This window comes from Salmo trutta, chromosome 5 (assembly GCF_901001165.1).
Source record: "Salmo trutta chromosome 5, fSalTru1.1, whole genome shotgun sequence".
In the NCBI taxonomy this organism is placed as follows: Eukaryota; Metazoa; Chordata; class Actinopteri; order Salmoniformes; family Salmonidae; genus Salmo; species Salmo trutta.
In genome coordinates this window covers 66,547,133-66,573,728 of record NC_042961.1, presented here as the reverse complement: position 1 = coordinate 66,573,728, position 26,596 = coordinate 66,547,133, and the positions used below count along the sequence as shown (strand labels likewise).

At 41.4% G+C, this 26,596-nt stretch overlaps 1 protein-coding gene across 1 annotated transcript; it reads right to left on the bottom strand.

Annotated features, from left to right (window-relative positions):
- Nucleotides 1–19,879: 19,879 nt before the first annotated feature.
- LOC115195020 (saxiphilin-like) lies at nucleotides 19,880–21,230 on the bottom strand. The gene is made up of 4 exons (XM_029754921.1): nucleotides 21,179–21,230; nucleotides 20,408–20,539; nucleotides 20,091–20,178; nucleotides 19,880–20,016 (listed from the first exon to the last, which is right to left on the bottom strand). The coding sequence occupies exons 1-4, from the start codon at nucleotides 21,228–21,230 to the stop codon at nucleotides 20,001–20,003; spliced, it is 288 nt and encodes a 95-aa protein (XP_029610781.1). The 3' UTR covers nucleotides 19,880–20,000.
- Nucleotides 21,231–26,596: the final 5,366 nt, after the last annotated feature.

The window sequence follows — 26,596 nt, the reverse complement described above, 5'->3', positions numbered from 1 at the left end:
ACAAAACACAGAAACTGATTTTTGACTGCATGGGCCCTTTAAACAAGTAGCAGAATTTTTTTAGCCAGGAAGTCCCTAGGTTGCATCTGAAATGGAACCCTGTTCCGTATAACCTGTTGAGGCCAGGGGGCAGGATCTTATCCCGGTATTGGGATTCATTGTCATGTGACCATGGCGGGGAATTCAAAACTGCAAGAGTAATCATTTCAAATAATCAAATATTTTCCTCCATTTGAAAGATATATCTCCTAAATCTAACCACGCTGTCCGATTTTCAGAGGCTTTACGGAGAATGCATAAAGTTAGGTTATGTGAGGAGAGTACATTGACAATAGCTGCGTGTAATGTTTAGCCAATTCAAAGAAGGGCATCAACAGACAGAACTAGCTAGAATTATGCACTTACCTTTGACAATCTGCATCAGATGACACTCATAGGACATTATGTTAGACAATACATGCATTTTTAGTTCCATCAAGTTCATATTTATATCCAAAAACAGCATTTACAGTCGCGGTGAAATTCAGAATTTTTTTCGGCTCGAATGCTCCCAGTGAATCTAGCATTACAAATCACGGAATTACTATTCGAAAACATTGGTAAATTATAATATTGTCATTCAAAGAATAATATATTATCATCTCGTAATTGCTACCGAATGGCCAGATCTCAAAATAACTTTACTGGGAAATCACATTTTGCAATAAACTTGGTACTATGCTAACAACTATAAGCTAAGCTAAGCTAAGCTAAGCTATACCGTTAGCATTAGCATCATCTAATATCGATAATAACATTCTAAATATCCCCTTACCTTTGATTATCTCCATCAGAAGGCGCTGCCAGAGATCCCAGGTCCAGAACAAATGTGGTTTCTTTTGACAAAGTTCATAATTTATGTCCAAATAGTTAGCGTTCAGTAGGCTCCCACAAAATGAGGCGGGCAGTGTAAAGTCACGCCGAAAAGCTAAAGAAAACCTAGTAAATAATCTATTTACGTTTCTTCAAACATGTCAAACGTTGTTTAGCATTAATCTTTTGGTCCATTTTTAACGTGAAACATCAGTAAACATCAGTAATATTTTCACACAACCTATCAAGTGTCTAGAATAAACGATTATGACAAAGACACTCTTCTCAGATTTATGCGCAGGCGCAAAAAATGAAGTGATGACGTGTCAACTTGTAAGCATTCTAATTCGGTCTGTATTCATCACAGATGCTTCAAACAACTTTCTAAAGATCGTTGACATCTAGTGGAAGCCTTAGGAGTTGCGAACTGAATCCTTTCTCACTGTGGTATCTATAAAACAATGACACTAAATAGTACAGTCACAAAATTCTCATTTTTTTAAATCTATTTTTCACATGTTTTTGCCTGCAATATGAGTTTTGTTATACTTACAGACACCATTCAAACTGTTTTAGAAAATTCAGAGTGTTTTCTATCCAAATCTGGTAATAATATGCATATCCTAGCTTCTGAGTTGGTGTAGGAGGCAGTTAAAAATGGGCACATATTTTTTTCAAAATTCTCAATACTGCCCCCGTGGCCCGTAGAGGATAAACTACTTCTGACCAGGGCCCATAGGGGAGTAGGGTCCCACACGGGATGCAGCCCAAGCTTCCAGAATGTTATGTCTACATTACAATGTATGTTACCTGTGTGTCCAGATGCAATGAAACGACCCAAGACCCCTTGTGAGCGTGCTAGAGATGCTGTGATAAATGGCCCGCCTGGAGTCTATGTCCCCACGTGTGACTGCCAGGGAGAATACACCCCTGAGCAACACTGGGGATCTACAGGTTACCGCTCACCCAGTCTTGTACAGCTAACCTTGTGGGGACACGCAATTCAGTCCCATTTAAAATCCTTTTTTCTTACCTTAACGCAAAAGCCGTACCTTAATTCTAACCTTAACCCCCTTGGAAATAGCATTTGACCTCATGGGGACTAACAAACTGTCAGATGTTTGTTTACTTTTCTTGTCGGGACTTATGCAACAGCTTTTTAACATGTCCACTTCTGGTAGGGTCCTCTTGGTGTGTTACCAGAACTGGACAAAAGATCACGGGTACTGAGACTCCACCAGGCACTGCATCTGTCAAATGTGCATGCAGGTACACTCACTCACTAAATGTTCATTCTTTGCAGCTTGTTCTGAGTGTTAATATTTGTTTTTTGTTTAATTGTAGTGGTGCTCGCAGATGAGGCGTTGGAACCAAGACGTTGAGAAGACTTTGCAAAAACATTGGAATTACTTTGATGCTTGTCTTTACAGTACTATGGGTGTTGATTCACATTCTATATGAATAAATCCAGAGATAACATTTTTGCTTTACTTTATTGTTGGTGAGATATGCTGAACCAGTCCATTTCTGGGAAATGGAAGGAATAAGGCTATTATGGTGACCTCTCACATCCACACCTGTGGTCATTAAGGCAGTCAATTCCATGTGACCACTTAGTCATGGTAATTAGGCTTTTCCAAGCTATGATGTTGGTCATTAGTAGCTTACTATACTTGATAACTGCCTGGTACTCAGCACTTTATTGCCCTCTAATCAATGCAAATGTAATTGCAAATCAACTATTGGTCACATACACGTGATTAGCAGATGTGGGTGGGCTTCTAGCTAAGACAGCGCAGTAATATCTAAAACGGAATAAATTAAGACTATGAACCTATGGAAGAGAAGTCAGAGTGAAATGGCTCAAGATACAGTGTACATATGAGATGAGGAATGGCAGATATGTACATTTTATGGAAGTGGCCAGTGATTCCTAGTCGCTGCCTATAGGCAGCAGCCTCTAAAGTGCTAGTGATGGCTGTTTAACAGTGTGAAGGCCTTGTGAGAGTAGCTATTAAGTCTCTCGTTTCTGGCTTTGATGCACCTGTACTGACTTTTCCTTCTAGATGGTAGCGGGGTGAACAGGCAGTGGCTCGGGTGGTTGTCCTTGATCTTTTTGGCCTGCCGGTGACATTGGGTGCTGTAGGTTTCCTGGAGGGGGGATAATTTGCCCCCGGTAATTCCTTGGGCAGACCGCACCACCCTCTGACGAGCGTTGGCGGCAATACAGCCTGACAGGATGCTTTCAACTGTGTATCTGTAAAAATGTGTGGGTTTTAGGTGACAAGACAAATTTCTTTAGCTACAAGGTTGACGAGGCTCTGTTGTGCCTTCACCACACTGTGTGGGGTGGTTCATTTGTCTGTCAGTGATGTGTACGCCAAGGAAATTGAAGCTTTCCACCTTCTCCACTGTGGTCCCGTCAATGTAGATAAGGGGGTGCACCCTCTGCTGTTTCCTGAAGTGCACGATCATCTCCTTTTGTTGACATTGAGTGAGAGGTTGTTTCCCAGGCACTACACTCCCAGAGCCGCCCTCCCTGTAGGCTGTCTCATCATTGGTAATCAAGCCTTTTAGGGTTGTCGGCAAACTTGATTGTGTTGGAGGCGTGCTTGGCCACGCGGTCATGGGTGAACAGGGAGTACAGGAGGGGGCTGAGCCCTCACCCTTGTGCGACCGCAGTGTTGAGAATCAGCGGAGTGGAGGTGATGTTTCCTACCTTCAGCACCTGGGGGCGGCCTGTAACTAAGTCCAAGACCCAGTTGCACAGGGCGTGGTTCAGGGCCTCGAGCTTAATGATTATTAAATGCGGTGGTTCGTGCGAATGCTACCATCTATCCACAGTTTCTGGTTAGGGTATTGAATAGTACAACGCACAGGCACTTCCTGTTTGAGTTTCTGCCTATAGGACAGGAGGAGCAAGATGGAGTCGTGTTCAGATTTCACAAAATGAGGGGGGGAGGGCCTTGTAAGCATCCCGGAAGTTTAAATAGCAATGGTCGACTGTATTAGCAGCGCCATTAGGACGGTCAATATGTTGAAAGAATTTCGGCAGCGTAGTCCTTACATTTGCTTTGTTAATAGTCCCCAGCTACAATAAATGCAGCCTCAGGATATGCGATTTCCAGTTTGCATAAAGTCGAGGTTTCGGTTTGAGGTGGGATGGAAACGGACGTGGCGATGACGGAGGAGAATTCTCTTGGGAGATATGGTTGGCAATTAATTGTGACGTATTCTAGGTCGGGTGAACAAAATGACTTGAGTTCCTGTATGTTCCTAGAATTACACCACGAGTCATTAATCATGAAACACGCCCTTCTGCTTCCCCGAGAGATATTTATTCCTGTCTGTGCGATGTACTGAGAATCCTGCTGGCTTTACTGACTCCGACAGAGTATCCCGAGAGAGCCATGTTTCCGTGAAACAAAGTATGTTACAGGCCCCGATGTCTCTGGAAAGAAATCCTTGCTCTAAGCTCATCAACTTTCTTAACCAAAGACTGAACATTGGCGAGTAATATACTCGGAAGCGGTGGGTGGTGTGTCCGCCTCCTAAGTCGAACCAGCAGGCCGCCTCGAGTGCCTCTCCTCCACCGGTGACGTTTTGGGTCGGCCTCTGGAATAAATTAAATTGCTCTGGGGAGAGTGAACAAAGGATCTGCTCCAGGGAAGTTATTTTCCTGGTCGTAATGTTGCTAGTTCTGCTGAGTTACCGCCGCTCTAATATCCAATAGTTCTTCCCGGCTGTATGTAATGACACAAAACATTTCCTGAACTAATAATGTAAAAAATAGTACACAAAGAAACAAAATACTGCAAAGTTTTTTAATAAGAGCTAGTTGTGATTCTGTCATCTGTCGTCATCATCTTTTTTTTATTAGATTTTTTTTAGTGAATATTCGAAACATACAATATACTTGCAGTGAAGCCGCTCAACAACTACATCATACCAGTCATCCAACAGATTCCCATTCAGAGCGACACACAGAAGCATCCAGGGTCAATGCTCTGCTCAAGGGCATGTTGACCGATCTACCACCAGGCCAAAAAACGTGAACCCGAACCCTCCAAGATCCCCCCCATAGTCCCCCAATAGCTGTCCCTCAACCATTTGAGACCCCTCCCACAGTCCCCCCCCAGGATGAAAAAGAAAAAATACAATTAATTCCATTCAACACCCCCAAGAACCCCCCAATGCACCAACAACCAAGAGAATGAAAGACAAAAAAGGAAAAGACAGAAGAAAACAGCAAACAACAAATATAAACCAAAGGACATCAAGGACAACTAAAATAACAGCAATTCCAAATGTATATGTTTGTGTGCATGTCTGGCACTATTACATGTATGTGTGTGTTCTTATGTGTTTATTTGAATGAGAGTGTGTGTGTATGCATGTGTACAAACACCTGCACGGCATCAGCCTCAGCAAACCGGCATTAGTTGTAAAGACACTGCCACTTAGTGTCATTCAAATGTACTTTTTATTAAGTTTTATCTAGAATTTTTTTTTTTACTTGTTTCTTTGACCATCATTCTCTCTCTCACACAGCAACTCCACTCCCACTTGTCTCCAGTTCCACATACCAACCCTCAGTTTCCCTCAGCCCATCCCATCTATCTCTGTTGGTCGTCCACTTCGGGTTTCTACGCAACACATATCTTTCAGCTATGCTGTGATGTTTAACGTACAATTTCAATCTATCAATCCAAGCCCTGAAAAATTCAGCCTTTTCTGGAGGCAATGGGGGGGATTCCAACCCAGTACTATATGGGTGTACCTAATAAACTGTATGTCTTTTCATTTTTTAACCTGGTCTACCTTCAGATGAGTCTTGAGGCTTGTGTGAAAAGCAAAACAACCGCCATATTGTCTTTTGATATTAGTGTCTTTTGATGGTGGGGTCATATCAGTGTCTTTTGAAGAATGTTTAGGGATTTTCACCCTCATTTTTCCCAAAAGGTCTTAATGATGAAATGCCTATTTATGTTGTAAATGTGAACATGAATTAATGCTGCCACTTTAGTTTACTCATGTTTTATTCTTGTACGGAAACTTACTTGATAGGTCTATGTCCTCTGTACGATTTTAGTCTTGTTTGACACGTTATGTTTACACTTTATTAGAATACTCATGAAACGCACATTGTTATTTTTGGGTAACACTTATTTTCTCTCATACTCCAACCCCATTGGATGCATTGAACGGATGTGGTTAGAGCAATGTCTACATAGAGGTGCAGGTTGTGAACACTGAAAGATCTAACGAGGCCGATACGTACAGCTTTAGACCAGTGAGACTAGCAGTGTACGGTGTTCTTCCTCATCTTATTCAACTAAAACCATGCACCTGCAACAAAGACATGTGCGAGTGCCTTTTGAATCCTAGTCAGAGTACAATAAAAATGTGGGGTTTAACTAGAGTTCCAAGGTCCGCAGTTCTTTGAAGAAACTTACGGTTTTTGGCACTGAAAATGGCCCCAAAATGGTTCGTCCAAGAACCCCACAGAAGGAACCTCCTTAGTTGGTGGGGGTTCTTGCAGGAACCTACCTGCCCAAACATTTAGATTAGAATGGACAATAGCAGGCGCTTAAAGCCTCTTGAGGATCGGGGCAGTATTGTCACGGCCGGATGAAAAACGTACCCAATTTAAACTGGTTACTGCTTTTGCCCAGAAACGAGAATATGGATATTATTAGGATATTTGGATAGAAAACACTGAAGTTTCTAAAACAGTTTGAATGGTGTCTGTGAGTATAACAGAACTCATAGGGCAGGCAAAGACCTGAGAAGATTCCATACAGGAAGTCACTGACAAAAATAATTCTCCTTCTCTCATCGCTATCAAAATTACACCCTCTCTGAATTTAGTGAGAGCGGAGGTGTCAAATTGTGTGTTGGTGTCAAATTAGCTAGCCATGGTTTCCGGGCTATTTACTCAGAATATTGCAATATGTGCTTTTGCCGAAAAGCTATTTTACAATCTGACACCGCGATTGCATAAAGGATTTCTCTATAATTCTTAAAATAATTATGTATTTTGTGAAGGTTTATCGTGAGTAATTTAGTAAATTCACCGGAAGTTTGAGCATCACATGCTAATGTAAAAAGTTGTTTTTTTATTTAAATGTGAACTTGATTATACAAAACATGCATGTATTGTATAACAATGTTCTAGGAGTGTCATCTGATGAAGATCAAAGGTTAGTGGAATCCTGTGGCGCATTATTGAAATACCTTAGAAATGCTATTACTTCAATTTCTCAAACATGACTATTTTAAAGCATTAAAGACAAGACTCTTGTTAATCTAACCACACTGTCCGATTTCAAAAAGGCTTTACAACGAAAAGCAAAACATTAGATTATGTCAGCAGAGTACCCAGCCAGAAATAATCAGACACCCATTTTTCAAGCTAGCATATTTCACAAAAACCCAGAAGACAGCTAAATGCAGCACCAATCTTTGATCTTCAGATGACAACCCTAGGACATTGTTATACAATACATGCATGTTTTGTTCAATCAAGTATATATTTATATCAAAAACCAGCTTTTACATTAGCATGTGACGTTCAGAAAAAGCATACCCCCCGCAAACTTCCGGCGAATTCACTAACAATTTACTAAATTACTCACGATAAACGTTCACAAAAGCATAAATTATTTTAAGAATTATAGATACAGAACTCCTCTATGCACTCGATATGTCCGATTTTAAAATAGCTTTTCGGTGAAAGAACATTTTGCAATATTCTAAGTAGATAGCCCGGCATCACAGGGCTAGCTATTTAGACACCCAGCAAGTTTAGCCTTTACCAAACTCCGATTTACTATTAGAAAAGTTTGATTACCTTTGCTGTTCTTCGTCAGAATGCACTCCCAGGACTTCTACTTCAATAACAAATGTTGGTTTGGTCCAAAATAATCCATAGTTATGTCCAAACAGCGGCGTTTTGTTCGTGCATTCAAGACACTATCCGAAGTGTAAATAAGGGTCACGCGCACGACGCATTTCGTGACAAAAAATGTCTAAATATTTCATTACCGTACTTCAAAGCATGTCAACCGCTTTTTAAGATACATTTTTATGCCATTTTTCTCATAAAAAACCGATAATATTCCGACCGGGAATCTGCAATTAGGTAAACAGACGAAAGAAAATAAAGCATGGGGTCGACTCGGGCACGCGCCTAAGCCTATTGTCCTCTGATCGGCCACTTGGCAAAGGCGATAATGCGTTTCAGCCAGAGGCTGCCTCGATATCGTTCAGCTTTTTCCCGGGCTCTGAGAGCCTATGGGAGCCGTAGGTAGTGTCACGTTATAGCAAAGATCCTCAGTCTTCAATAAACAGAGCCAAGGTGAAACACAAGTTGTCAGACAGGCCACTTCCTGCATGGAATCTTCTCAGGTTTTGGCCTGCCATACGAGTTCTGTTATACTCACAGACACCATTCAAACAGTTTTAGAAACTTTAGGGTGTTTTCTATCCAAAGCCAATAATTATATGCATATTCTAGTTACTGGGCAGGAGTAGTAACCAGATTAAATTGGGTACGTTTTTTATCCGGCCGTGTAAATACTGCCCCCTAGCCCTAACAGGTTAATCTGTATAATGTTCAGGGTTCACAGACTTTGACCTCCCTACACTGCTGAATATAACCGGATTCATGTTCTGCAGTGCATGGTGAGCATTCTGGCTATGTATAGAGAACAGCAACACCCCAGATATCAAATGTTGGACTTGCATGTCACCTTATGATTTTATTTTCTCTTCAAGGGGTTCTTTGAACATAGGGTTTCTTCAAATTGTAACTAGGGGGCACTCCTAAACGATACTCCAGGAACCTGCACCTGAGTGGCACAGCAGTCAAAGGCACTGCAGAGCGGTGACAAAGGACAGGCATAACACTTAACTTCTACGGCCTAGGGGGCAGTATTGAGAATTTTGGAAAAAATATGTGCCCATTTTTAACTGCCTCCTACACCAACTCAGAAGCTAGAATATGCATATTATTGTTCAGGTTTGGATAGAAAACACCCTAAAGTTTCTAAAACTGTTTGAATGGTGTCTGTGTATAACAGAACTCCTATGGCAGGCAAAACCCTGAGAGATTCCTTTACAGGAAGTGGCCTGTCTGACCATTTAGCTGTGTTCTTTGACATCTCATTCTAATACAAAGGATCTCTGTGGTAACGTGACACTTTCCAGGGCTTCTATAGGCTGTCAGAGCCCGGGAAAACCCTGAATGTCGTCATTCCAGGCCCAGGCTGAAGCATATTATCCCGTTTGTCAAGTGGCTCATCAGGGGACCTTTGGCTTTAGGCGCGTGCACTGGCCGTTCCAGTCTTTCTGTTTTTCTCTTTTTACCGAAACGTACATTCCCGGTTGGAATATTATCGCTTTTCTACGAGCTAAATGGCATAAAAATAGATTTTAAACAGCGGTTGACATGCTTCGAAGTACGGTAATGGAATATTTAGAATTTTTTTGTCACGAAACACGCCATGCTCGTAACCCGTTTCGGATAGTGTCTAGAACTCACGAACAAAACGACGCTGTTTGGATATAACGATGGATTATTTGGGACCAAACCAACATTTGTTATTGAAGTAGAAGTCCTGGGAGTGCATTCTGACGAAGACAACAAAGGTAATGAAACTTTTCTAATAGTAAATCTGATTTCTGTGAGTGCCAAACTTGGTCGGCGTGTAAATGGCTAGCCCTGTGATGCCGGTTCTATCTACTGAGAATTTTGTAAAATGTGCTTTCACCGAAAAGCTATTTGAAAATCGGACATCGAGTGCATAGAGGAGTTCTGTATCTATAATTCTTAAAATAATTATGTTTTTTGTGAACGTTTATCGTGAGTAATTTAGTAAATTCACCGGAGGTTTGCGGTGGGTATGCTAGTTCTGAACGTCACATGCTAATGTAAAAAGCTGTTTTTTGATATAAATATGAACTTGATTGAACAGAACATGCATGCATTGTATAACATAATGTCCGAGGGTTGTCATCTGATGAAGATCAAAGGTTAGTGCTGCATTTAGCTGTCTTCTGGGTTTTTGTGACATATATGCTTGCTTGAAAAATGGGTGTCTATTTCTGTCTGGATACTCTCCTGACATAATCTAATGTTTTGCTTTCGTTGTAAAGCCTTTTTGAAATCGGACAGTGTGGTTAGATTAACGAGAGTCTTGTCTTTAAAATGCTGTAACATAGTCATATGTTTGAGAAATTGAAGTAATAGCAATTCTAAGGTTTTGAAATTCGCGCCACTGGATTAGACTGGCTGTTGAGTAGGTGGGACGAATTCGTCCCACCTACTCAACGTTCAGAACTAGCATTCCCACCGAACACTTCCGGTGATTTTACTAAATTACTCACGATAAACGTTCACAAAAAGCATAATTATTTTAAGAATTATAGATACAGAACTCCTCTATGCACTCGATATGTCCGATTTTAAAATAGCTTTTCGGATGAAGCACATTTTGCAATAATGTAAGTACATAGCCCGGCGTTACAGGGCTAGCTATTTAGACACCCACCCAGTGTAGCCTTCACCAAAATCACATTTCCTATAAGAAAAATGTTCTTACCTTGCTTGTTCTTCATCAGAATACACTGCCAGGACTTCTACTTCAATAACAAATGTAGGTTTGGTCCCAAATAATCCATCGTTATATCCAAACAGCGACGTTTTGTTCGTGCGTTCTAGACACTATCCCAACGCTAAATCTCGGCCACGAGCATGACGCAAAATATGACAAAAAATTTCGAAATATTCCATTACCGTACTTCGAAGCATGTCAACCGCTGTTTAAAACCAATATTTATGCAATTTATCTCGTAGAGAAGCGATAATATTCCGACCGGGAATCTGCCTGTCTGTAAACTGAGGAAAAAACCAAAAGCCGGGGGCGGGGCGTGTCACGCGCCTAAGGCTTAGTCCATTGACTGACCACTCAGCATTTGCTCTCGTGTGCTTCAGCCAGGGCTTTGAATGACATCATTCCTGTTTTTCCCGGGCTGTGAGACTCCATTGTTGACGTGAGAAGTGTCACGTAAGAGCAGAGATCCTTTGTAAACGACAGAGATAATAAAGAAGGGCAAGAAATGTTCAGACAGGGTACTTCCTGAACAGAAGCATCTCAGGTTTTTGCCTGCCATAGGAGTTCTGTTATACTCACAGACACCATTCAAACAGTTTCAGAAACTTTGGAGTGTTTTCTCTCCAAAGCTAATAATTATATGCATATTCCAGTTTCTGGGCAGGACTAATAATCAGATTAAATCGGGTACGTTTTTTATCCAGCCGTGAAATTACTGCCCCCTAGATGTAACAGGTTAAATAATGATGCACGCTCACCTTCTGCACTCTTCCAAGGGATTCACTGGTTGTCTCTCTGTTGTCTGTGAGTTATGGTCTACCTCTTCCACCTCTCCTTTTAAAGGATCTGTCACAGGTGTGACTAGTTGCCTCATTAACCCAACGAGAGATCCCGTTGTCGGGCTATTAGTTAGTGGTGTAAAGAACTTAAGTAGAAATACTTTAAAGTAGTACTTAAGTCGTTTTTTGGGGGTATCTTTACTTTACTATTTATATTTTTGACAACTTTCACTTAACTACATTCCTAAAGAAAATAATGTACTTTTTACTCCATACATTTTCCCTGACACCCAAAAGCACTCGTTACATTTTGAATGATTATCAGGACAGAAAAATGGTCCAATTCACGCACTTATCAAGAGAATGTCAATGGTCATCCCTGCTGACTCTGACCTGGCAGACTCACTAAATGTAAATGCTTTGTTTATAAATTGTGACTGAGTGTTGGAGTATGCCCCTGGCTATCCGTAATTATATAAAAAAACAAGAAAATGGTGCCGTCTGGTTTGCTTAATGTAAGGAATTTGAAATGATTTATACTTTTGCTTTGATACTTAAGTATATTTGATCAATTACATTTAATGTTGATACTTCAATATATTTTAAACGGAATAATTTTAAACCTTTACTCAAGTAATATTTTACTGGGTGACTGACTTTTACATGAGTCATTTTCTCTGAAGGTATCTTCATAGGCAGTAAAGAGAGTAGTAGAGGAAGATGGCTCCAGTATCGAGGGATCCTGAGAGGCTCCCTGTGAGTATGCCGTTGCCAAAAGAGAGTGATAGGAGTAACATGTGTTTCAGTAAGGTCGGTTTCTTAGCATTCATAGCCATGGTGATCAACTGTACCACAGAAATAGAACATAAAATCACAGAAAACATATGTTGTGGTGGCAGCTGCAGAGAACTCGTTGGGTTACGAGATTTTACTGCAGAAGAGTTACAAGGTGTGATGAACGATAGTGTCCCGTTCTCCCAGGCTGCTGGCCTGCTGTAGGATCAGATAGGGCCAAGTAGTTGAACAGTGGTGAGGTTATAATGGGTCTAGAATCAGATAGGGCCAAATAGTGGAATAGTGGTGAGGTTTTTCAGATGAATGAAGTGCCCAAATTAAACTGCCTGCTACTCGGGCCCAGAAGGTAGGATATGCGTATTATTAGTAGATTTGGATAGAAAACACTCTGAAGTTTCTAAAACTGTTTGAATGATGTCTGTGAGTATAACATAACTCATATGGCAGTCAAAAACCTGAGAAAGAAAATTGTAATTTCAAGACTGGGCCTATTCAGTATACTGTGACTTAGGGTTCATTTTGCACTTCCAAAGGCTTCCACTAGATGTCAACAGTCTTTAGAACGTTGTTTCAGGCTTTTGCAGTGAACAGAGTGCGAACAAGACCTCCTGGAGTGAGATGACTGAGAGAATGACATTGCCTCGGTTGCGCGCGTTCAAGTGAGAGCTAGCTGTGTTCCATTACATTTTTGAAGACGTTTGAATCGTCCGGTTGGAATATTATTGAAGATGTATGTTGAAAAGGCCCTACGTAAATATGACTTTTTTTTACTTTGTCGTGAAATTTGACGCGCTTCCTACATTTGGAGTAGCTTACTGAACGCGCTAACAAGAAGGATATAAATGATGGACTTTATCGAACAAAACAACATTTATTGTGGACCTGGAATGCCTAGGAGTGCATTCTGATGAAAATCATCAAAGGTAAGTCAATATTTATAATGCTATTTATGATTTTAGATGACTCAAATGGCGGGTATCTGTATTGCCTGATGTTTTTTGAGCGCTGTACTCAGATTATTGCAGTGTCCTTTCCCCGTGAAGCTTTTTTGAAATCTGTCACAGCGGTTGCATTAAGGAGATGTTTATCTATAATTCTTTGAATAACAGTTTAATATTTTATCCACGTTCATGATGAGTATTTCTATAAATTGATGTGCTCGTTCACTGGAAGTTTTCGGAGGAAAAGCATTTCTGAACATTACGGGCCAATGTAAAATGGGGTTTTTGGATATAAATATGAACTTTATCGAGCAAAACATACATGTATTGTGTAACATGAAGTCCTATGAGTGCCATCTGATGAAGATCAAAGGTTAGTGCTTAATTTTAGCTGTATTTCTGGTTTTTGTGACGTCTGTCCTTGCTTGGAAAATGACTGTGTGGCTTTTATTTTTTAGGCACTGTCCTAACATAATCTAATGTTTTGCTTTCGCCGTAAAGCCTTTTTGAAATCGGACAACGTGGATGGATTAAGGAGAAGTGTATCTTTAAAATGGTGTAAAATAGTTCTGTGTTTGAGAAATTTGAATAATGACATTTTTGCTGTTTTGAATTTGCCGCCCTGCTATTTCACTGGCTGTTGGGAGTATGTCCCGCAGGTGGGACGCTACCGTCCCACATAGCCCATACTAGTTAATGGTTCTAGATCAGATAGGGTCAGGTAGTGGAATAGTGGTGAGGTTTTAATGGGTCAATAGTCAGATAGGTTCAGGTAGTGGAATAGTAGTCTTCAGAGCGTAGATGGATTGTGCGTCACTTGCAATCAATCAAATCAATCAAATGTATTTATAAAGCCCTTCTCACATCAGCTGATGTCACAAAGTGCTGTACAGAAACCCAGTCTAAAACCCCAAACAGCAAGCAATGCAGGTGTAGAAGCACGGTGGATAGGAAAAACTCCCTAGAAAGGCCAGAACCAAGGAAGAAACCTAGAGAGGAACCAGGCTATGAGGGGTGGCCAGTCCTCTTCTGGCTGTGCCGGGTGTAGATTATTACAGAACATGGTCAAGATGTTCAAATGTTCATAGATGACCAGCAGGGTCAAATAATAATAATAATCACAGTGGTTGTCGAGGGTGCAACAGGTCAACAAGTCAGTAAATGTCAGTTGGCTTTTCATAGCCGATCATTCAGAGTATCTCTATTGCTCCTGCTGTCTCTAGAGAGTTGAAAACAGCAGGTCTGGGACAGGTAGCACGTGCGGTGAACAGATTCTCCGAATTTTCTTTTAAAAGAGGAAGCTAATTATTTTAGGCAGATGTTCACTTTTCCGTCTCATCCTTTCCCACTGAATGAAGACTATGGTAAGGAATTCTTTCCAAATAATATAAAAAAATTGAAAATTAACAAATGTACAGAAAGATCAGTGCGAAGGCCAAATTAGAGAGGAAGAACTTTTTGAGACTTAAATCCTTTCAGTCTGGAAAAACCCCAGGGCTTGATGGCATACCGGTAGAGGTATATCAGGTATTTCTTGATAGATAGATTGTTTTAACTACTCCTACAGAAATGGTAGTCTGTCAGGTACTCAGCAGGAAGGTCTGATTTCTCTATTATTAAAACAAGACCCAGATGGCAAATATAAAGACCCAGTCTATCTAAAAAACTGGAGGCCCCTTACACTTCAATGTTGTGATGTAAAAATACTAGCAAAATGTATAGCACTCAGAATCAAAAGGGTTTTACCAGGTATTGTTCATCCTGATCAGACAGGTTTTTTTACATGGACGATACATTGGAGATAATATACGACAACTACTAGAAATAATAGAACATCATGAAACATATAAGAAGCCAGGAATGGTATTTATAGCGGATTTTGAAAAGGCATTTGATAAAGTAAGACTGGATTTCATTCATAAATGCCTGGATTTTTTTGAATTTCGGTAATTCTCTTATGAAATAGGTAAAAATAATGTATAGCAACCCCAGGTGTAAAATAGTAAATAACGGCTACTTCTCAGAGAGTTTTGCATTGTCAAGAGGAGTTAAACAAGGGTGTCCGCTGTCACCATATCTATTCGTTATGGCCATCGAAATGCTAGCTATGAAAATCAGATCCAATAACAACATTAGAAGATTAGATATCCAAGGTTTAAAACAAAGGTGTCCATGTATGGGGCAGCAGGGTAGCCTAGTGGTTAGAGCATTGGACTAGTAACCAAAAGGTTGCAAGTTCAAATCCCCGAGCTGACAAGGTACAAATCTGTCATTCTGCCCCTGAACAGGCAGTTAACCCACTGTTCCTAGGCCGTCATTGAAAATAAGAATTTGTTCTTAACTGACTTGCCTATGTCTCATTGAAGATCTAGATAACTTTTCTGGACTAAAACCTAATTATGATAAGTGTTCAATATTACGTATTGGATCCTTAAAAAATACAACTTTTACATTACCCTGCAGTTTACCTATAAAATGGGCTGATGGTGAAGTAGACGTACTCGGTATTCATATCACAAAAGATATAAATAAGCTCTACACAATGAATTTCAATAGAAAACTTGTAAAAATAGACAATATCCTGCAATCATGAAGAGGTAAATACGTCTATTTATGAAAAAATTGCCCTGATTAACTCCTTAGTCATATGTCAGTTTACTCACTTACTTATTGCGCTGCCAACTCCTAATGATTTCTTTTTTCAAATCATATGAGCAAAAAATATTTCGCTTTATCTGGGACGCATTAACCAGACAAAATAAAATGTGCCTATCTATATAATGAATATGAATTCGGTGGGTTGAGATTATTAAACATAAAAGCACTAAACCTCTCTCTAAAAGCTTCACTCATTCAAAAATGTTATTTGAACCCTAAATGGTCCTCAAGTAGATGACTAAGAAATGCTCATCCATAGTTTAAAAATGCCGTTTTTGCCTTTGTGCAGATTGCCATGTCTCATTTTCTATTAATTGAAAATGATACTTTTTTCAAAGTATCTCTCTTTTTCAAACAAGCATTGCAGAGCTGGCTACAATTTCAATTTCATCCCCCTGAAAAGATAAAACAAATATTACAACACATATTATGGCTGAACTCAAATGTGCTGGTTGATAAAATACCTGTATTTATGGGAAAGATGTTTGAAAAGGATATTTAGTTCTTAATAAATGATATTGTAAATTGGAATGGTAGAGTTATGTCCTTCATGGAGTTATCAGAATTGTAAGGATAGGTCTGCTCAATCCAAGAGTACAACCAATTGATTACAGCATTACCCCAAAAATGGAGGAAGCAGGTGGCAGCGGGAGGAGGTAGGGAACTGGTCTGTCTGCCCAATATTAAGGATCAAAACTTGCGGAGGAATACAAATAGCATAAATAGGAAAGTATACCAGTTTCATTTGAGGACCAGGATGTTGACAACTGTGCCATACAGATTGCAAAATAGTTGGGAAGAGATTTTTGATGTACCGATTCCATGGTACAGGGTGTATGAGTTGATATATAAAACAACGCAAGATTCAAGACTTTGTGCTTTTCAGCAGAAATTATTATATAGATGTCTTGCTACCAACAAAATGTTGAATATTTGGGGCATAAAATCATCGAAGCTCTGCAGATTTTGTTGTGAGGATACAGAATCAATAGACCATTTATTTTGGTATTGCCCTCAGGTAGCCTGTTTCTGGTCTCAGGTTCAGGAATGGCTGAAAATGCATAGCATTGATCTAAAATTGACCCTAGAAATAGTACTGTTAGGAGATCTGGTCAGTCAATTACTAACATACTAATGCTTTTAGTAAAAGTATTTATCTTCAACTCGCAATCTGTGGAATCTATTTGATTAGATAGATTGAAATTGTACGTTAAACATCACAGCAAAGTTGAAAGATTTGTGTTGCGTATACACCCGAAGTGGGTGGCCAACAGAGATAGATGGGATGGGCTGAGGGAAAATGAGGGTTGGTATGTGGAACTGGAGACAAGTGGGAGTGGAGTTGCTGTGTGAGATAAAATGATGGTCAAAGAAACAAGTAAAAAAAAAAAAAGTCTAGATAAAACATAATAAAAAGTATATTTGAATGACACTAAGTGACAGTGTTTTTACAACTAATGCCGGTTTGCTGAGGCTGATGCCGTGCAAGTGTTTGTACACATGCATACACACAATAAGAACACACATAGATAGTGCCAGACATGCACACAAACATGTACAGTTGGAATTGCTGTTATGATTTTAGTTGTCCTTGATGTCCTTTGTTTTACATTTTTTATATATATATATTTTTTTTTGCATTGTTTTTGGCTGTTTTCTGTCTTTTCCTTTCTCTTTAATTCATTCTCTTGGTTGTTGGTGCATCGGGGGTTTCTTGGGGGTGGGGAATGGAATTAATTAGATTTTTTATTTTTCATCCTTGGGGGGGACTGTCGAAGGGGTCTCGAATGGTTGAGGGACAGCTATTGGGGGACTGCGGGGGGATCTTGGAGGGTTCGGGTTCACGTTTTTTTGGCCTGGTGGTAGATCGGTCAACATGCCCTTGAGCAGGTAATTGACCCTGGATGCTTCTGTGTGTCGCTCTGAATGGGAATCTGTTGGATGACTGGTATGATGTAGTTGTTGAGTGGTTTCACTGCAAGTATATTGTATGTTTCGAATATTCAATAAAAAAAATGATGCTGACAGAGATGGAAGAATCTCAACTAGCTCTTAGAAAACTTTGTAGTATTTTTTTCCCTTTGTGTACTATTTTTTTACATTATTAGTTCAGGATATGTTTTGTGTCATTACATACAGCCGGGAAGAACTATTGGATATTAGAGCGGCGGTAACTCAGCAAAACTAGCAACATTAAGACCAGGAATACGACTTCCCTGGAGCAGATCCTTTGTTCACTCTCCCCAAGCAATTGAACTTATTCCAGAGGCCGACCCAAAAAGTCAGGCGGAGGAGAGGCACTAGAGGCGGCCTGCTGGTTCGACTTAGGAGACGGGCACACCACCCACCGCTTCCGAGTATATTACTCGCTAATGTTCAGTCTTTGGTTAATGACTCATGGTGTAATTCTAGGAACATACATGAACTCAAGTCATTTTGTTCACCCGACCTAGAATACATCACAATTAATTGCCAACCATATTATCTCCAAAGAGAATTCTCCTCCGTCATCGCCACGTCCGTTTCCATCCCACCTCAAGCCGAAACCTCGACTTTATGCAAACTGGAAACCACATATCCTGAGGCTGCATTTATTGTAGCTGGGGACTATTAACAAAGCAAATGTAAGGTCTACGCTGCCGAAATTCTTTCAACATATTGACTGTCCTAATGGCGCTGCTAATACAGTCGACCATTGCTATTTAAACTTCCGGGATGCTTACAAGGCCCTCCCCCGCCCTCCTTTCGGCAAATCTGAACACGACTCCATCTTGCTCCTCCTGTCCTATAGGCAGAAACTCAAACAGGAAGTGCCTGTGCGTTGTACTATTCAATACCCTAACCAGAAACTGTGGATAGATGGTAGCATTCGCACGAACCACCGCATTTAATAATCAATAAGCTCGAGGCCCTGAACCACGCCCTGTGCAACTGGGTCTTGGACTTAGTTACAGACCGCCCCCAGGTGCTGAAGGTAGGAAACATCACCTCCACTCCGCTGATTCTCAACACTGCGGTCGCACAAGGGTGAGTGCTCAGCCCCCTCCTGTACTCCCTGTTCACCCATGACCGCGTGGCCAAGCACGCCTCCAACACAATCAAGTTTGCAGACAACCCTAAAAGGCTTGATTACCAATGATGAGACAGCCTACAGGGAGGGCGGCTCTGGGAGTGTAGTGCCTGGGAAACAACCTCTCACTCAATGTCAACAAAAGGAGATGATCGTGCACTTCAGGAAACAGCAGAGGGTGCACCCCCTTATCTACATTGACGGGACCACAGTGGAGAAGGTGGAAAGCTTCAAGTTCCTTGGCGTACACGTAAACTGACAGACAAATGAACCACCCACACAGTGTGGTCAAGGCAAAACAGAGCCTCGTCAACCTTGTGGCTAAATAAATTTGGCTTGTCACCTAAAACCCACACATTTTTACTGATGCAGTTGAAAGCATCCTGTCAGGCTGTATTGCCGCCAACGCTCGTCAGAGGGTGGTGCGGTCTGCCCAAGGAATTACCGGGGGCAAATGATCCCCCCTCCAGGAAACCTACAGCACCCAATGTCACCGGCAGGCCAAAAATATCAAGGACAACCACCCGAGCCACTGCCTGTTCACCCCGCTATCATCTAGAAGGAAAAGTCAGTACAGGTGCATCAAAGCCAGAACAGAGAGACTTAATAGCTACTCTCGCAAGGCCTTCACTAGCACTTGAGGCTGCTGCCTATAGGAAGCGGCTAGGAATCACTGGCCACGTCAATAATATTTACATATCTGCCAGTCCTCATCTCATATGTATATACTGTATCTTAAGCCATTCCGCTCTGACTTCTTCCATAGGTTTATAGTCTTTATTCATTCCTACTTAAATGTATACACGTTGTGTAATTTGTTAGATATTACTGCGCTGTTGGAGCTAGAAGCACAAGCATTTAGCTACACCCACAACATCTGCTAATAACATGCATGTGACCAATAGTTGATTTGCAATTACATTTGCATTGATTAGAGGGCAATAAAGTGCTGAGTACCAGGCAGTTATCAAGTATAGTAGGCTACTAATGACCAGCATCATAGCTTGGAAAAGCCTAATTACCATGACTAAGTGGTCACATGGAAGTGACTGCCTTCATGACCACAGGTGTGGTGGTAATACGGTCACCATAGCCTTATTCCTTCCATTTCCCAGAAATGGACTGGTTCAGCATATCACACCAACAATAAAGAAATTGAAGCAACAATTTTAGATCTGGATTTATTCATATAGAATGTGAATCAACGCCCATAGTACTGTAAAGACAAGCATCAAAGTAATGCCAATGTTTTTGCAAAGTCTTCTCAACGGCTTGGTTCCACTGCCTCTCATCTGCGAGAACCACTATAATTAAACAAAAACAAATATTAACACTCAGAACAAGCTGCAAAGAATGAACATTTAGTGAGTGAGTGTACCTGCATGCACATTTGACAGAAGCAGTGCCTGGTGGAGTCTCAGTACCCAGGATCTTTTGTCCAGTTCTGGTAACACACCAAGAGGAACCTACCAGAAGTGGACATGTTAAAAAGCTGTTGCATAAGTCCCCACAAGAAAAGTAAACAAACATGTGACATTTTGTTAGTCCCCATGAGGTCAAATGCTATTTCCAAGGGGGTTAAGGTTAGAATTAAGGTACGGTTTTTGTGTTAAGGGTAGGGGAAATAGGATTTTAAATGGGACTGAATTGTGTGTCCCCACAAGGTTAGCTGTACAAGACTGAGTGAGCGGTAACCTGTAGATCCCCAGTGTTGCTCAGGGGTGTATTCTCCCTGGCAGTCACACGTGGGGACGTAGACTCCAGGCGGGCCATTTATCACAGCATCTCTAGCACGCTCACAAGGGGTCTTGGGTCGTTTCATAGCATCTGGACACACAGGTAACATACATTGTAACGTAGACATAACATTCTGGAAGCTTGGGCTGCATCCCGTGTGGGACCCTACTCCCCTATGGGCCCTGGTCATCAGTAGTTTATACGGAACAGGGTTCCATTTCAGATGCAACCTAGGGACTTCCTGGCTAAAAAAATAGAAATTCTGCTACTTGTTTAAAGGGCCCATGCAGTCAAAATTCAGTTTCTGTGTTTTGTATAACTGCTGATGACACTAAGACTGTAAAAGTGGGGGTAAATTGTTCAGTGTCATTTCTTGATAGTTGCTAGACAAGCCAGTCATACATACAGTTGAATGATTAAACTATTCATATCAGAATACCTCAGTCCAGCATCTAGACACCGATATACATGTCTGGAACTAGAAAAGTGGCAGGTAGCCTAGCGGTTAGAGAGTTGGGCCAGTAGTTCATGTCAGTGAACCGACAAGTTGGTATATCCATCTATGTTCCCTTCAGCAAGGCTCAACCTTCATTATTCCAGTGTCAGAGGGTGTCCCATGGAGAAGCGGTTATGAAAACATTTCCAATTCACACCTGCATGTGTGAAATAGGACAGAGCAACACCCACTAATGTTAATTAAAATGCAGGTGTGAGGCATGTAACTCTTACCTCCGAGAGCAAAAACCGTGCTGATAAGCAGAATGATGGTCAATGTCGCCATGATGATAGGTCTCCTAAAAGAGAGGATTAGATGAGAATTTTAATCAGCTGTGATAGTACTGGAATTTTACAAGTCAGTGGAGTGGCTGGTGGAACTAGAGGAGAGGTTAAGGAAACCCTGTGTTAATTACAACACTTAAGCAACTGCTAAGGCAGCATTTTCTAAACCCAGTCCTGAGGACCCCAAGAACCGAGTATTGGCAACACGGTGCTACTAGTCTTCTGTCAAAACTCAGGTATCATCTCTTCAACCACATACAATAGATAAGCCTGGCACACAGGAATATGCATCCTTCACAGATGGCTCCTCATTTCTTATGTAGTGAACCATCTTTGGCAAGGGCCCATAATGCACTACATAGGGATTGGGAAGCAGCCTAGATGTAGTCAGAGACTACCCAGTTACTGCAAAGGTAACTATTAGTCTATGCTCTTAAATGCAGGGGGTCACTCCACAAAATGGCACCCTATATAGTGCACTACATTTGACCAGGGCCACATAAGATTAAGGTGCCATTTGAGATGCAGATAGTCTATTAAATAATGATACAATCTCACCTTCTGCACTCTTCCAAGGGATTCACTGGTCTTCTCTCTGTTGTCTGTGAGTTATGGTCTACTCTTCCACCTCTCCTTTTAAAGGATCTGTCACAGGTGTGACTAGTTGCCTCATTAACCCAACGAGAGATCCCGATGTCCGCCATTAGCCAATGATGTAAAGTACTTAAGTAAAAATACTTCAAAGAAATACTAATTCGTTTTTTTTGGGTATCTTTACTTTACTATTTATGTTTTTGACAACTTCACTACATTCCTAAAGAAAATAATGTACTTTTTACTCCGTACATTTTCCCTGACACCCAAAAGTAATCATTACATTTTGAATGATTAGCAGAACAGAAAAATGGTCCAATTCACACACTTAAAAGAGAACATCCCTGGTCATCCATACTGCCTCTGATCTGGCAGACTCCCTAAACACAAACGCTTTCTTTGTAAATTATGTCTGAGTGTTGGAGTGTGACACTGGCTATCTGTAATTAAATTAAAAACAACAAGAAAATGGTGCCGTCTGGTTTGCTTAGTATAAGGAATTTATATAAGGAATAGTATAAGGAATTTGAAATGATTTATACTTTTATTTTTGATACTTTAGTATATTTAAAACCGAATACTTTTCTCAAGTAATATTTTACTGGGTGACTTTCACTTTTAATTGAGTCATTTTCTATGAAGGAATCTTCATAGGCATTGAAGAGAGTAGTAGAGGAAGATGGGTCCAGTTTCGAGGGATCCTGAGAGGCTCCCTGTGAGTATGCCGAGGCCAATAGAGAGTGATAGGAATAACATGTGTTTCAGTAAGGCTCTATTTTTATGTCTGTTTTTTTCTAAACCATTTCCCCATTCTTTTTTACCTTCCCCTTTGTGTCACAAATTGTAATGAATTCACAAACCAGAACAGGACAGCCCATGCTGTAGGACTCAGCCAACGCAGTGCGACTCAGCCCACAAAGTATTTATTAAGTTATACGTTTTAAAAACATTACCATATATTCATTACAGATTTCACAACATATTAAGTGTGTGCCCTCAGGCCCCTGCTCTACTATCACATATCTATATCACAAAATCCAAGCAAGTGTACATGGGTGTAGTGTGTATGTTATCGTGTGTTTGTATACATGTGTCCATGTTTATGTTACTTCAGTCTCCACTGTTCTTTAGGGTGTATTTTTATCTGTTTTTTAAATACAATTCTACTGCTGGCATGAGTTTCTTGATGTGGAATAGATTTCCATGTCGTCATGGCTCTATGTAGTACTGTGCGCCTCCCATTGTCTGTTCTGGACATGGGGAATGTGAAGAGACTTCTTGTACCATGTCTTGTGGGGTATGTATATATATACTGCTCAAAAAAATAAAGGGAACACTTAAACCACACATCCTAGATCTGAATGAAAGAAATAATCTTATTAAATACTTTTTTCTTTACATAGTTGAATGTGCTGACAACAAAATCACACAAAAATAATCAATGGAAATCCAATTTATCAACCCATGGAGGTCTGGATTTGGAGTCACACTCAAAATTAAAGTGGAAAACCACACTACAGGCTGATCCAACTTTGATGTAATGTCCTTAAAACAAGTCAAAATGAGGCTCAGTAGTTTGTGTGGCCTCCACGTGCCTGTATGACCTCCCTACAATGCCTGGGCATGCTCCTGATGAGGTGGCGGATGGTCTCCTGAGGGATCTCCTCCCAGACCTGGACTAAAGCATCCGCCAACTCCTGGACAGTCTGTGGTGCAACGTGGCATTGGTGGATGGAGCGAGACATGATGTCCCAGATGTGCTCAATTGGATTCAGGTCTGGGGAACGGGCGGGCCAGTCCATAGCATCAATGCCTTCCTCTTGCAGGAACTGCTGACACACTCCAGCCACATGAGATCTAGCATTGTCTTGCATTAGGAGGAACCCAGGGCCAACCGCACCAGCATATGGTCTCACAAGGGGTCTGAGGATCTCATCTCGGTACCTAATGGCAGTCAGGCTACCTCTGGCGAGCACATGGAGGGCTGTGCGGCCCCCCAAAGAAATGCCACCCCACACCATGACTGACCCACCACCAAACCGGTCATGCTGGAGGATGTTGCAAGCAGCAGAACATTCTCCACGGCGTCTCCAGACTCTGTCACGTCTGTCACCTGCTCAGTGTGAACCTGCTTTCATCTGTGAAGAGCACAGGGCGCCAGTGGCGAATTTGCCAATCTTGGTGTTCTCTGGCAAATGCCAAACGTCCTGCACGGTGTTGGGCTGTAAGCACAACCCCCACCTGTGGACGTCGGGCCCTCATACTACCCTCATGGAGTCTGTTTCTGACCGTTTGAGCAGACACATGCACATTTGTGGCCTGCTGGAGTTCATTTTGCAGGGCTCTGGCAGTGCTTCTCCTGCTCCTCCTTGCACAAAGGCGGAGGTAGCGGTCCTGCTGCTGGGTTGTTGCCCTCCTATGGCCTCCTCCACGTCTCCTGATGTACTGGCCTGTCTCCTGGTAGCGCCTCCATGCTCTGGACACTACGCTGATAGACACAGCAAACCTTCTTGCCACAGCTCACATTGATGTGCCATCCTGAATGAGCTGCACTACCTGAGCCACTTGTGTGGGTTGTAGACTCCGTCTCATGCTACCACTAGAGTGAAAGCACCGCCAGCATTCAAAAGTGACCAAAACATCAGCCAGGAAGCATAGGAACTGAGAAGTGGTCTGTGGTCCCCACCTGCAGAACCACTCCTTTATTGGGGGTGTCTTGCTAATTGCCTATAATTTCCACCTGTTGTCTATTCCATTTGCACAACAGCATGTGAAATTTATTGTCAATCACTGTTGCTTCGTAAGTGGACAGTTTGATTTCACAGAAGTGTGATTGACTTGGAGTTACATTGTGTTGTTTAAGTGTTCCCTTTATTTTTTTGAGCAGTGTATATATATTATGTATAGGTGTCTGAGCTCTGTGCCAGTAGTTCAGACAGATTGGTGCATTCAACACCTCTCACAAATACAAGTAGTGATGAAGTCAATCTCTCCTCCACCTTGAGCCAGGAGAGATTGACATGTATTTTATTAATGTTAGCCCTTTGGATATCCAAGCGCCAACCGTGCTGCCCTGTTCTGAGCCAATTGCAATTTTCCTAAGTCCCTCTTTGTGGCACCTGACCACACGACTGAACAGTAGTCCAGGTGCGACAGAACGAAAGGCTGTCGACCTGCCTTGTTAGTGCTGATAGTGCTTCAAGCTGTGTAAGGGCTATTTGACCAAGAAGGAGAGTGATGGAGTGCTGCATCAGATGACCTGGCCTCCACAATCACCCGACCTCAACCCAATTGAGATGGTTTGGGATGAGTTGGACTGCAGAGTCAAGGAAAAGCAGCCAACAAGTACTCAACATTTGGAAACTCCTTCAAGACTGTTGGAAAAGCATTCCACGTGAAGCTGTTTGAGAGAATGCCACAAGTGTGCAAAGCTGTCAAGGGAAAGGGTGGCTACTTTGAATAATCTCAAATATATTTTTTGTTTAATACATGATTCCATACGTGTTATGTCATAACTATTATTCTACAATGTAGAAAATATATATTTTATTTCACAAGTTCTCATTTACAATTGCGACCAGAATTGGATGTAGTCTATCACAGTGCTATCCGTTTTGTCACCAAAGCCCCATATACTGCGACCTGTACGCTCTCGTTGGATGGCCCTCGCTTCATACGCGTCGCCAAACCCACTGGCTCCATGTCATCTACAAGTCTTTGCTAGGTAAAGCCCCGCCTTAACTCAGCTCACTGGTCACCATAGCAGCACCCACCTGTAGCACGCACTCCAGCAGGTATATTTCATTGGTCACCCCCAAAGCGAATTCCTCGTTTGGCCGCCTTTCCAAACTCCAAGAATCACTGAAGCCTCATATCTCCCTCACTAACTTTAAGCAAACCCGTTGTCAGAGCAGCTCACTGCACATAGCCCATACTGTATTTATTTAGCCCCTTTGCACCCCAGTATCTCTACTTGCACAGCTATAGCTCGTGTTTAATTGCTATAATGTAATTACTTTGCCACTATGGCGTATTTATTGCCTTACCTCACCTGATTTGCATACACTGTATATAGACTTTCTCTACTGTATATTTGTTCCATGTGTAACTCTGTGTTGAACATTTGCTTTATCAAATGAGAACTTGTTCTCAACTAGCCTACCTGGTTAAATATATATTTTTAAAACACAACTGTGACCTGTTCAAATGCATCACTGGTACTGTAGATATTGTAGTGCTAGCATATAGAAAGCTGATGGGATTCTCCTGTTTTTCAAAGAAGCCATCATGCTGGTCTCACGCAATTGCATAGGTTATAGAAATGTTGCGCAACATGAGCTCATTAAGTAATTTCGATTTTCAAATGCCATTTGCATTGATGTCAGAGTGATTAGAGGGACAATACAGTGTTGAGTACCAGGCAGTTAGCAAGTGTGGTAGACTACTAACGACCATCACCAGCATCAGAGCTTGGAGTAGCCTAATTCCTACATGGTCACGTGGAATTTGACTGCCTTCATGTCCTGTAACCACCGGTGTGGTGGTAATACAGTCACCATAACAGTCCTACCCCTTCCTCCATTTCCCAGAAATGGACTAATTCAGATAAATTGTTCAGCATATCACACCAACAATAAAGTAAGTAAATCAACAGGTTAATCTCTGGATTCCTTCATGTATTTATTTGTATGGAATGTGAATCAGTTCCTGTAGAACAGTAAAGACTACTGTCAGTCTTCTACATCTTTAGTTCCAATGCCTTTCATCTACAAT

Excerpts from the sequence above, each read along its gene's own strand:
- LOC115195020 (XM_029754921.1), bottom strand. The coding sequence starts at position 21,230 with ATGGCGACATTGACCATCATTCTGCTTATCAGCACGGTTTTTGCTCTC. Across the intron at positions 20,540-21,178 it reads CACGGTTTTTGCTCTCGGAG|ATGCTATGAAACGACCCAAG; the intron begins GTAAGAGTTACA and ends CTGTGTGTCCAG. Across the intron at positions 20,179-20,407 it reads GCAACACTGGGGATCTACAG|GTTCCTCTTGGTGTGTTACC; the intron begins GTTACCGCTCAC and ends CACTTCTGGTAG.